Source organism: Podarcis vaucheri (genome assembly GCF_965113315.1).
Source record: "Podarcis vaucheri genome assembly, chromosome: 5".
In the NCBI taxonomy this organism is placed as follows: domain Eukaryota; kingdom Metazoa; phylum Chordata; class Lepidosauria; order Squamata; family Lacertidae; genus Podarcis; species Podarcis vaucheri.
In genome coordinates this window covers 11863727-11876561 of record NC_138763.1, presented here as the reverse complement: position 1 = coordinate 11876561, position 12835 = coordinate 11863727, and the positions used below count along the sequence as shown (strand labels likewise).

General features: G+C 45.9%; 2 protein-coding genes and 1 long non-coding RNA gene across 5 annotated transcripts in view; 1 reads left to right on the top strand and 2 right to left on the bottom strand.

Annotated features, from left to right (window-relative positions):
- MRPL47 (mitochondrial ribosomal protein L47) overlaps positions 1-1516 on the bottom strand; it is a 65925-nt gene extending 64409 nt beyond the window's left edge. For 2 of the 3 annotated variants that reach the window (XR_014220108.1, XM_082224651.1), the window contains exon 1: positions 1357-1497. Coding sequence is in view for 2 of the 3 variants with exons in the window: in XM_082224651.1 (XP_082080777.1) it covers positions 1357-1448 (92 nt within the window). In the remaining variant the exon portion in view is untranslated. Of the gene's footprint in view, positions 1-1356 lie in introns of all 3 variants that reach the window. The other variant, XM_082224650.1, reaches the window with a different exon arrangement.
- LOC309533422 overlaps positions 1-12835 on the bottom strand; it is an 83785-nt gene that overhangs the window by 27433 nt on the left and 43517 nt on the right. The window lies entirely within an intron of this gene.
- NDUFB5 (NADH:ubiquinone oxidoreductase subunit B5) lies at positions 2907-12219 on the top strand. Its single transcript, XM_082224675.1, has 6 exons — positions 2907-3068; positions 4026-4114; positions 6606-6672; positions 7325-7386; positions 8575-8681; positions 11987-12219. Exons 1-6 carry the CDS (start codon positions 2942-2944, stop codon positions 12105-12107), a joined length of 573 nt encoding a protein of 190 aa, XP_082080801.1. The 5' UTR covers positions 2907-2941; the 3' UTR covers positions 12108-12219.

Sequence of the window (12835 nt, the reverse complement as noted above, 5' to 3'; positions counted from 1 at the left end):
AGCCTAACCTCTCTGTGGCCCGGGACCTCCAAGATGATTTTGTTTGAAGATTGTAAGTTCCTCTGTGGGACATACCAGGAGAGGCGGTCCCGTCAATACGAAGGTCCTAGGCCGTACAGGGCTTTAAAGGTTAAAACCAGCACCTTAAACCTGATTCTGTACTCCACCGGGAGCCAGTGCAGCTGGTATAGCACTGGGCAAATGTGATCCCGCAGCGAGGACCCCGTGAGGAGTCTCGCCGCAGCATTCTACACCCGCTGGAGTTTCTGGGTCAGTCTCAAGGGCAGCCCCACGTAGAGTGAGTTACAATAATCCAGTCTGGAGGTGACCGTCGCGTGGATCACAGTGGCTAGGTCAGGGCGAGAGAGGTAAGGAGCCAACTGCTTAGCTTGGTGGAGATGAAAAAATGCCGCCTTTGTTATAGCTGCAATCTGCGCCTCCATTGAAAGGGAGGTGTCAAAGATTACACCCAAACTCTTAACAGACGGTGCTGCCACTAATTTCGCCCCCGCAAGAGATGGGAGTTGCCCCCCAATCCCATATCGTCCCGACCCAGCCAAAGGACCTCTGTCTTCGAAGGGTTTAACTTCAACCGGCTTCCATTCCAAGCTGTGTGTATGGGGCCGAGTCAGGATGGCCATCCATCAACAGATAGTAATAATAACACAATAATAATTTTATTAATTGTTCCCCGCTCATGTGACTGGGTTTCCCCAGCCACTCTGGTTGGCTTCCAACATAAAGCCCTAAACGGCCTCGGTCCTATATACCTGAAGGAGCATCTCCCCCTCCTATCGTTCAGCCCGGACACTGAGGTCCAGCACCGAGGGCCTTCTGGTGGTTCCCTCATTGCGAGAAGCCAAGTTCCAGGGAACCAGACAGAGGGCCTTCTCAGTAGTGGCGCCCGCCCTGTGGAACACCCTCCCTTCAGATGCAAAGGAGCTAAGCGGCTATCTTCTCTTTAAAAGACATCTGAAGGCAGCCCTGTTTAGGGAAGTTTTTAATATTTAACGCTGTATTGTTTTTAACACTTGATTGGGAGCCGCCCAGAGTGGCTGGGGAAACTCAGCCAGATGGGCGGGGTATAAATAAAGTATTATTATTAATAATAATAATAATATCTATATAAAAAACGCAATGAAACATTAAGCATTGAAAAAGTAGCTTGGGCGGGGTATAAATAATAAATTATTATTAATATTATTATATATATAAAACGTAATGAAACATTAAGCATTGAAAAAGTAGCTTGGCTTGAACTCGGCACGGGGGAAATTCAAGGAATAAAAGGAACACGGTAAAGCGGAGGTCGCAGGGCGTCTCCCTCCACCCGCCTCCCGCCCGGCGGCTGCCCACCTGGGAGGAGAGGACGCCGACGAGCCGCCCCAGGTCGCTGCAGCCAACCTCAGGAGCTTCGAGAACGGGCGGCAAAGCGCCGCCGCCGCCATGACACCTCCCGTTTCCCACAATGCTCATCGGCCGCCGCCGGAAAGCGTCGGCCCAGGCCCATAGAGATTGCGAAGGATGCACGCAGGACTAACTTCCGGTTTGGATCGGAAGTCGCTCTTCCTTGGGGTTTCCTTTGGGTTCAGAGCAGGGTCTGCCCTCCGCAGCGCTGAGCCTTCCTAGAGCGGACCTCCTTCCCCTATTACCATTGTAAATTTAAGGGGGAACGGTTCAGTTTGAGAAGGAAGCGCTATATGTAGACCTCTACCTTTTCGTTTCCCCACAATGCTCCTTGCCTTCGACCGCAGATACAAGAAAAATTGAAGAGGCGACCGTGCGAGGTCGTCTTCCGCAGTAAAAACGTCGGTCTTTGGGCACCTTGAAAAGCGACACCACGACCACTATCGCGAACTATAAGCAAGAAAAGGAATCCATCTCATCGTGTAGTTGCGGGCAAGGTGCCCCCAAAGGAAGGGGTTTTTAAATCCGTTTTGGCTGACGTGAAAATCGCATTGGATTGAGAAATTAAGGATTTTTTCCATTAACAGTCACTGAGCAGTGGTTGGACTCCGCCAAGAAACGGAACATAGAGAGGCTTTCCTGCTCTTGTTCAGATCTCATTTTTGAGGGGTTGAAATCCTGCTTTGATTTAGCTTTTTAAACATTCACAAGTGAACTCTTCAAATGCAAACACTGCTCAAGGCCTCCAGTATTATTATTATTATTATTATTATTATTATTATTATTAACGGTGCAAGTCAGTGAAGTGTAACTGTGTGTAACTGAACACCCAGCTGATGCTTAAAGGAGCTCTTACTTCTAATGTGCAATATGAATAGTGCATTGAGTTGCAGGGAATGATGATGATGATGACGGCGACAACATGTCGCTTTATCTTGCCCAAGGCAACCCAAAGCGACTTACAACCAAACAAGCACTTGCATGAATCGCTCTTACGCTCTTATCCAGTACAGTCTTTACCATGTCTACTCGAAAGTAAGCCTATTTTAATTCAGTGGTGCTTACTGGAGAAATACAGCCTTTTTTTCCTTTAAAGGATTTTGCATGCAATAGGACCATAGGCGTTGCCAAGGGGGTGGGGCAGCTGCCCTCCCTTAGATCAAGTAAAACAATAGTAAAACATAACCAACTGACCAATCACGTCGGTTCTGCGCCCCCTAACAAAAAATCCTGACTACGCTCGTGAATAGGACCCGAATTAAAACGACAACAACTCTTTGCCGGTTATCTTTTGCCTGGGGGAGAAAGACGGGAAGAGTCGCAACTGCACTGCCTACGAGCATCTAGTAGAGAAACCCCGTCGGGTTCTGCGAGCGGCGCATTGAACTCGGAAGCCGGCTCTACGTGGCAGTCTTCTATTAGTGAATCTAGGCGCCGCCCTGGCGCCCGTTCTAAAGATGGCGGCCACGCGCCTTCAGCCTCGCCCGCCGAACGCGAGTCACCTTCCTCCGCCGTTACCTTGCCAGTCGCAGGCATGGCGGCCATGAGCCTCCTGCTCCGAGCGGCGGCTGCTTTCGCGGCCAGGAGGACCTTTCCCGGCCCGGGTCTATGGGGTCGCGTCTCCCTGCCTGGGCGGGCCGCCGGCCGCTCTGTGCTCATCGGTATAGCTTCGCTAGGGGACAGGGGGGATCCGTGGGGTGGGGGGTTTCCCGTCTGGTTGACCTTGAGGATTTGGGACAATCGCTGAGTTTTACGGGGGGGGGGGGGCGTTGCCACCATATATGTGCAATAATAATAATTCTACATATAATATCTAATTATATTATATCTAATTGCCGTGACTCCCCTCCCTGGGAAACCTGTTGCGCCGGCAGACGTTCAACTGGTGAAGCTTCCTTCCAACCTGCTTGGTTTGGGCCAGCCATGCTAATAATAATAATAATAATAATAATAATAATAATAATAATAATAATAATAATAATAATATTTATACTCCACCCATCTGGCTGGGTTTCCCCACTCTGGGTAGCTTCCAGCCGAATATTAAAAACAATACAGCATCAGACATTAAAAACTTCCCTAAACAGAAAGTAAAATAGTTATTTATTGCCTTGACATCTGCTGGGAGGGCAGTCCACAGGGGGCTTCTGCCACTCAATCGCAGTCCTTCCCCCAAGGGCTACTTTTCTCGGAGGAAGGACGTGCTTTCAAAGGCATGTCAATGATGAAAATAATTAGCAAAGCAATCCTGTCTCGGCTGGGTCAGAGCTGGACAAGTCCCATTATTATTATTATTATTATTATTATTATTATTATTATTATTATTTGTTGAATTTATATATTGCCCTATATCCCAGGAGTCTCAGGTCGGTTCACAGAATAAAACCAAGATATAAAACCACAAAATACATAATAAAAATAAAAACAACAGCCCAATAGCCCCCCCAACACACACACACACACACACACCACAGCCTCGGTTTTTAGCTTTGCAAGAATAGTTGTGTGGGAATGTGCAAAAACAGAGGAGAACACAACCGAAGGTCTATTTGTCGGCTCGACTGGGTCACAGAAACCACAGCTGGCTTTGCGCTAACATGTGGATTTGATTTTTGCAGCTCCGGTACGCCATGGCAGTGGAGGTGGGAAAAGAATGTTTGTCATCCAGGCGACGGATTTTTACGACAGGCGATTCCTGCTTTTGTTGGTGAGTCTCCACTCTTTGGGGAAGGAGGAATTGTAGGAGACCAAAAGGTGTCACACGGGATATTCTGTGATATTCTGTGTTCTAAATGCTACTGTATTCAGTCTTCCTAAGCCCAAGGTTCAGCTTTACTTTAGAGATGGCTTCTTGAGCATTGTCAACAGAGCAGAGATACCTGTGGACCAGGGCCGGATTTAGGTTTGATGAGGCCCTAAGCTACTGAAGGTAATGGGGCCCTTTATATGTGATATTTTAGGGAGCAGACTAGCAGGCAGGGCCCATTACTTACATCATAGGAGCCTACACAACACAAAACACTGTTGCTGTATGTAGGTTTTATTTTATTTGTTTTTTATCTTATATTTTGGAAATGTACATCCAGCTTTTTTTCCTTTAAATTTTTTGGGGGGCCCCAAGAGTGTGGGGCCCTAAGCTATAGCTTGTTTAGGTTATACGTAAATCCAGCACTGCTGTGGACTATAAAAGTCACCTTTCTGTTTTGCAAGAGGATATACGATGGCTTTGGGTGGATTTTTTAAACTTATTGGTAACTATAGGATTAGAAAGGGGGCAGTATCAACTCCACTTTTGCTAGAGAGCCCTTGTACAGTGCAACCTGTTACCGTGGGATAAGGGTGGCTTCAACTTTGCAGCAGTTCTGGTGATTGTTGTTTGTTTCAAGGTTGGACATGAGCCCAGCTACAATGCTGGGATTATTGTATCATCGGCAGAACTATTGGGTTGGGGCCATCATGTTTAGGTTGGGATCCATGTATGCACCAAAGAATTGCTCATTTGTTTTCATGGCAGCACTTCCTGTTGCCCATGAGATAAGTCTCCGTTCAGTGGCTTGCCTCTTCAGCAGCTGGTATCTATATCAATGAAGAGTGGGGCAGAAGTAGTTTTATTGCTCCAGCAAAAACAATAAATGACATTCGAGATTCTTAATCTCTCTATGTGTGCTTTTTACTTCTTTGGATCATTGCCATAAACTGACAATAAGATATTTCAGAGTGAACTGTGTACATTCATTTAGAGGTCTTTTCACATGTGTAACTTAAAACGCCAAGTTGTATCTGAATATTCAAGAGTTTTCAATTCTGAATAAATGACCATATCTTCTATTATTATTATTATTATTATTATTATTATTATTATTATTATTATTATTATCATTATCATTATTATTATTTCTAAACCACTCTTAATCTAAGGATCACACAGTGGTTTTATATTTTACAAGATAAAAACACCAAAATATATAATTTAGTAAGAAACAAAAACAATAACCTCCCCCCCCTCGAGTTTAAAAGCCCATAGATTGTTTAATTAGATAGAAGAGGAATGTTATTGTCTGAAATATTAGGGTAGAAAATATATCCTAATAGATTGTAGTATTTGTATTGGGAGAGGTTCAGTGTTGGAAGTGTTCAGAAGCAGAAGGCTCTTTAATGTATATTTGGTGGTGATGTAAACACACAAAGAAATACTGAGAGATGGTATACGAGGAACTGAAGCAAATGTTTGAATTCACATTTCCAAAAAATCCAGAAGCCTTCCTTTTAGCAATAACAGGAGAGGAGATAGCAAAGGAAGTCAAAAATCTATTTTTGTATGCAACAGCGCCCACAAGAATAGTCTATGCAAGGAGCTAGAAAGAAAAAAAAATACTCCAACAAAGGATCAAAGTTTGCATAAGTTAATAGAATTTGTAGAATTAGCAAGCAAAATAAGAAATTGGGATGAAAAGAAGATAAGAAGCATGTGGGAATGTTTTGGAGAATATTTATAAAGAGATGGCATTTAGCTTAACCTACAAGTAGGGATAGGGACGCAGGTGGCGCTGTGGGTTAAACCACAGAGCTTAGGACTTGCTGATCAGAAGTTCAGCGGTTCGAATCCCTGCGACGGGGTGAGCTCCTGTTACTCGGTCCCAGCTCCTGCCAACCTAGCAGTTCGAAAGCATGTCAAAGTGCAAGTAGATAAATAGGTACCGCTCTGGCGGAAGGTAAACAGCGTTTCCGTGCGCTGCTCTGGTTCGCCAGAAGCGGCTTAGTTATGCTGGCCACATGACCCGGAAGCAGTACACCGGCTCCCTTGGCCAATAAAGCAAGATGAGTGCCAGAGTCGGTCACGACTGGACCTAATGGTCAGGGGTGCCTTTACCTTTACAAGTAGGGATGAGTATGTGAACAGCAGTAGACAAGATGAATGAATTGAAGGGATGAAATAGGGTGGAGAAATAAGAGTGAGGCAGCAAAACAAAGAGTTTGAACAAGGATGACAATGAAGGATAGGTTGGGAAGTCTGTGTAGGAACATGGTAAGATGACAAATGTGTGTGGGGAAAACAACTGGAAAATGCATAAATAAAAATTACATATTAAAAGAAGAGGTTCTAAAATTACTGGGGCTTGATGAAGATGTTAGGGTACTGTGTATTTTTGCCACATAATGATCTTGCTGCTTCTTGTTTCCTTTCACTTTCTAAACAGAGGTTCTACATTTTGCTCACCGGAATCCCGGTTGCTTTAATTATAACATTTGTCAATGTCTTTATCGGTGAGTATTTCTGCAGGTTTCATCCTATTTTGAAGGGATGACATAAGAAACTGTGAAGTAAAGGGAGCAGTTGCATCTCTCCTAAAGAGCTGATCTTTTTCAATGACGTTAAATCTGGTTTGGGTTAGTACAAGAACTGCAAGGTGAATTTTCAAAATCCCCTGGAAGTAATGGTCACAAGGAGTCCTCCTTTCTCCTGGCCTCAGTGGATGGCGTGAACCAATATCTTAGTTCGCTTAAAACAAAAAAAACCTGTAGGTGTTAAAACTTTTTAATAACTACCACTTAACCAGAAAAATGCGTCTCTTGGCCAGTTTGTTTTCATGCCTTATCTGCTACCTGTAAAACTGAGAATTTTTAACGTTGGTTATTTGTTATGTAGAGTACAAAGCATGAATTGTGTTTGTAGGGACAGGAATTCCCCACCCTCATTTGCATGTTTCTCCGCAGTTTTGTGTGTGCGCTTGCTTGAATGTACGTCTCCTTGAACTTGGTGGGACTTACTTCTGAGCAAACATGCTAAGGACGGGACAGCAAACTTTGAATTAGTCCTATTTTGAAGATAATACGTTGTGGCTGGCAACAGTATTCTTTCTTGACAGTGTTTTTGGAAGTCTATTGCATTTGAACTGAGCTTCTTCTTTCTCACCAGGTAAAGCTGAACTGGCTGAAATCCCTGAAGGTTATGTCCCAGAGCACTGGGAGTACTATCGTGTAAGTAATAATAAAATATTTTAAATTTATTATTTATACCTCACCCATCTGGCTGGGTTTCCCCAGCCACTCTGGGCGGCTTCCAAGAAAGATTAAAAATACATTAAAACATCAGTCATTAAAAGCTTCCCTAAAGAGGGCTGCCTTCAGATGTCTTCTAAAAGTCTGGTAGTTGTTGTTGTCTTTGACATCTGGTGGGAGGGTGTTCCACAGGGCGGGTGCCACCACTGAGAAGGCCCTCTGCCTGGTTCCCTGTAACTTGGCTTCTCGCAGTGAGGGAACCGCCAGAAGGCCCTCAGCGCTGGATCTTAGTGTCCAGGCAGAACGATGTACAGAGCTGAGTGCTTATTGTAATCCCGGCTTGGGAAGGAGCTTTCTGGGCTGCATCCAGACTTGCCTGCCTGCAGATGAAAGGACTCCTTTTGTTCATGGAAGGGAGTTGGGTCCAGTGGAAGCTTCCACCAGAGGGAGGAGGATGGTGGCAATTTCTGCCAGTTTTCTTTTGCTCCTTAATCCCACCACCGATGCTGATCCAAACCTCCAGAGCAGATCTTTGGAGGGTGGGAAATAGGGGGCTGTGAATTCTGGAAGCGTGAATTGCTGAGCACCCGTCCCTCTAGCACAGGGTTGGTGGAACTGGATTGAGTCGGGCAAGATCCTGACATTCCCCAACCCCCGCAGGTCATGTTAACAGCTGGATTCAAGTCCTAGCAACTAGAGATGTTAGGATTTGATCCAAGAACATCATGCATACTAGGTACATGGTCTTCCAGTGAAATATTTTTTTTCCGATTCCTCCATCTGCCCATCTTGTCAGATTCCTGTATCTCGCTCCATTGCTTTCTCAGCCCCTTTCCTTCAGCAATTGGTTCTCTGGGTTCCTGACCCCTTAGATTCCTACCTTTTAGGCTCTCCTGCCAATCAGCTCTCCACCCTTAGCCCGCCTCACAACAGCTCCTCTTCCCTTGGGGTGTGTACGAAATTTTAATCCCAGTCAAACTGGAAATTTTACTTCCATTTGCTTCTCACAGGACGTTTCGTTAATGACAGCTTTGCCCCCCCCCCGAGTAGCTTGAAGATTCCATGACATCACACCAGACAAGCCAATCCGTGTCTGAGGCTTCTCTGCTGTATATGCACGCAGGTGCTCATGATTCCTTAGTGATGCCTTGCTTTGCTTTTCTCCAGCATCCGATAACAAGGTGGATTGCTCGCAATATGCTCGACCCTCCTGAAAAGGACTATGAAAAGGGGTTGGCATACCTTTATGCTGAATCCGAGAAACTTGAATTAAGGTAGGGAAAATCAACAGGTAATTTGGTGGTTTCCCAAACTTAGGGACATTAGGAAGCTGACTTATTGTATACGGAGTCGGGCCTTCGGCACACCTTCTGCAGTATGGTCTGTGGGAAACCTGTGGCCCTCCAGTTGTTACTGAACTCTGACTCCCATCAGCACCAGTCAGACTGGCCAGTAGTCAGGGATGATGGGAGTCCTAGTCCAAGCACACTTGGGTGCCCATGGGTTTGCCAATAATAATAATAATAATAATAATAATAATAATAATAATAATAATAATAATAATAATTTATTTATACCCCGCCCATCTGGCTGGGCTTTCCCAGCTACTCTGGGTGGCTTCCCAAAAAAATATTAAAATACTGTAATACATCAAACATTAAAAGCTTCTCTAAACAGGGCTGCCTTCAGATGTCTTCTAAAAGCCTGGTAGTTGTTGTTCTCTTTGACATCTGGTGGGAGGGCGTTCCACAGGGCGGGCGCCACTACCGAGAAGGCCCTCTGCCTGGCTCCCTGTATCTTGGCTTCTCGCAGTGAGGGAACCGCCAGAAGGCCCTCGGTGCTGGACCTCAGTGTCCGGGTAGAACGATGGGGGTGGAGACACTCCTTCAGATATTCTGGACCAAGGCCGTTTAGGGCTTTAAAGGTCAGCACCAACACTTTGAATTGTGTTCGGAAACGTACTGGGAGCCAATGTAGGTCTTCCAAGACCGGTGTTATGTGGTCTCTGTGGCTGCTCCCAGTCACCAGTCTAGCTGCCGCATTCTGGATTAGTTGTAGTTTCTGGGTCACCTTCAAAGGTAGCCCCACGTAGAGCGCATTGCAGTCGTCCAAGCGGGAGATAACCAGAGCATGCACCACTCTGGCGAGGCAGTCCACAGGCAGATAGGGTCTCAGCCAACGTACCAGATGCAGCTGGTAAACAGCTGCCCTGGACACAGATTTAACCTGTGCCTCCATGGACAGCTGTGAGTCCAAAATGACTCCCAGACTGCGCACCTGGTCCTTCAGGGGCACAGTTATCCTATTCAGGACCAGGGAATCCTCCACACCTGCCTGCCTCCTGTCCCCCAAAAACGGTACTTCTGTCTTGTCAGGATTCAACCTCAATCTGTTAGCCGCCATCCATCCTCCAACCGCCTCCAGACACTCACACAGGACCTTCACCGCCTTCACTGGTTCTGATTTGAAAGAGAGGTAGAGCTGGGTATCATCATACATGGCCTAGCAGAGACTCTTCAGGGTTTCAGACACTGAACATTCCCAGCCCAACCTTGAGATGCCAGAGATTGACCCTGGGACCTTCAGGGCAGATGTGGTACCACTGAGCTCTTCCTAAAGTTGTGTTGAACTGTTGCTGAGCTGTCATTTCAGGCATGAGCCAAAGTCAAGCAGGGGGTTGAAAGACAGACTTCCTGCTGTTAATTGGAAATGTTTTTGCTACTCATCGTTCTGTGGCCCACATTGTGTTTTGTGGCTGGAGATGCTGAGCTGTGATGTTAATATCGTTGGCCAACGTCTGCCAACACCCTTGGGGGGGAAATCCATCTAATCCAGTCCCCCCACCCCCCATGCTGTGAAATGACATCCAAGCAGGGCAAGGGAGGGACTTTTCCCTCCTGGGAGCCAGAGGCAAAAAGTGGTCACGGTCAGAGGCAAAAGGGAATGAACAGTGGCGACTCTCTCCTTTGAGTTGCGGGCCTCAGCTGATCTCTGCGTAGTGAATAGCATTGCTTATGGGCCTGTCCCTGGTGAATAAACAATTGCCCCTCCTGTTGCTAGGACTGGTTCAGCTCCTGTTGCCGAATTCTTCCCCACAAACTTGCAGGCAAGCACACAGCCACACGGAGAAAGGCTAGCCTGAATGCGCAGGAAACCGGCGGCCATTTCCACAGGCCTGGATGTGAACGGTTTCCAGGAGCCATAATTGTGGCTACAAGTTTCAAGCTCCCCCAAATGTTCATTCTTGTGCATGGTAGTTTTTCTCCACCTGCTCCCCTTGTATGGGCTCATGCGGAGGAATTTGGCACTGTGAGCTGGCCTTAATTGACCTAATTGACCAACTTAAGTACCCAGGCACATGGGTATTAAATAGCATATGGGTTGCAGCCTCCGCCTGCCAAATTCTACATCCAGGCAGATCCATCTGTTCTGCTGCTTTAAAATGTTGGCCTGACTGGTTGCATTTGGCTTGAACAATGGATAACGTTGGCATGGCTCATCAGTCCCTTTTGAACACGGTTAAAATAGACTCGGTTTAATGAGAACAAGCAAAATGCTACCGTAATCACAGGTGAAATATGAAACCACAGGTGCTTTCTGCTTCTGCCAGGAAACAGGCCATGATCCGGCTTGTTGTGTAGTCTGAACTTGGCCTCATGGTTTCCTTCCAAACAAACCACGGAGTGGCAACAAAGGCTTGCTTTTGGCTTACTGCTCATGGTTTTTTTTTTGGGGGGGGGAACAAACCATAACCTTGTGTTCATATGACTTAAGAATCAATCAGTTTCTGTAAACTGCTTAGAGGTCTTTCTACAATCAAGTGATATAGACATTATGTTAAATAATAATAATAATAAAAATACAGATTGTGGCTTGTTTCCTGGCATGGGGGCAGGAAAGGGTGAAAAATGTGTCCACGATTCCAGCAGTCTTCACTAATCCACTGCGCATTCACATTAAACCACAGCTTATTCTAAGTATGGTATAACGCTGGGGTCTGCAACCAGCGGCTCCGGAGCCGCATGTGGCTCTTTTACACCTTTACCGCGGCTCCGGGGCGGATACTAGCAAGGGGAGGAGGCGCATTGTGCGTCCCGGCACTCCCCACTGTGGGGGGCGCTGTACTGGCTGTGACGTCACATGGGGGCGGTGCGTGCGTTAGTCACGCACCGTCCCGACGTCACCTTACTACCCGCCCGCCCGCTACATTGTAAGGGGCATGTATGCTGGTCACTGCATTGAAAGGGGGCATGTACGCTGGTCACTGTTTTGAAGGGGAGTGAAGAACACACACACACAAAAAGGTAACTTGTTAATTTAACGTTTATTTCTATGAGGAGGAGTAATTCTGAGGGGTCAAACAAAGAAATAATTTTAAAAAGTGACAAAAAAGTTATTTTTATAATGACGAATTTTGCGGCTCCCAGTTTTTTTTTCTTCGGAAACGGGTCCAAGTGGCTCTTTTTGTCTTAAAGGTTGCAGACCCCTGGTATAACGTAACGTGCGAGCCTTTGTACAACTGCTTGATCGTCTTAATTTCCTGATTCTCCTTCCTCATCCCGCTATTTTCCTTTTATAGGAAGCAGGAGAAGAAAGCACGCAAGCTAATGCAACAGCGGGGGGATGGACCGTGGCATTTCTATGAAACCACCCCTGCAAGTCTTATTGATTATTCTAACAAAGCAACACCTGACAACTAAGCTGGTTATCCACCTGTCTCAGAGGTGTGCACCCATAAAAGAGTAGCGGAATTATGTAATATATATATATCTGACTTCGTAACTCAAATAAAAAAAAAGATTGTTTCAATTACTTGCTGTGTTGAAGGTTTCCACACGGACTTTCAGATTCTACAGAGAAAGTGCAAGTTGCTTTTGCCATTAAAAAAGAAAAAAAAAAGGATTTCCAGCTCTCATGCTTGTGGACCAGTGGTAAAGATGTGGTAAAATTTAATGGTTAACAGACACAGATTTTCCAGCGTTGTATATGGAAAGACAAGTTATGGACATAGGCAACTAATGACAAAAATTTGATATTTATTGGTTAATAACAACACCACTTATTTTAGTAGTAGTAGTAATATTTTTTAAACCATGCAGGGAATATATTAAAAATTTGGCTTCTGGTTCCTTTCCTCGCCCCTCCTCCATGCACCCAGAATCTGCTTTGGGGGTGGTGGTTTCCCAGTCACCTGTGACTTTGGGGGATAAAGGTAAAGGGACCCCTGACCATTAGGTCTAGTCGTGGCCGACTCTGGGGTTGCGTCACTCATCTCGCTTTATTGGCCGAGGGAGCCGACGTACAGCTTCCACGTCATGTGGCCAGCATGACTAAGCCGCTTCTGGCGAACCAGAGCAGCGCACGGAAACGCCGTTTACCTTCCCGCTGGAGTGGTACCTATTTATCTACTTGCATTTTGACGTGCTGC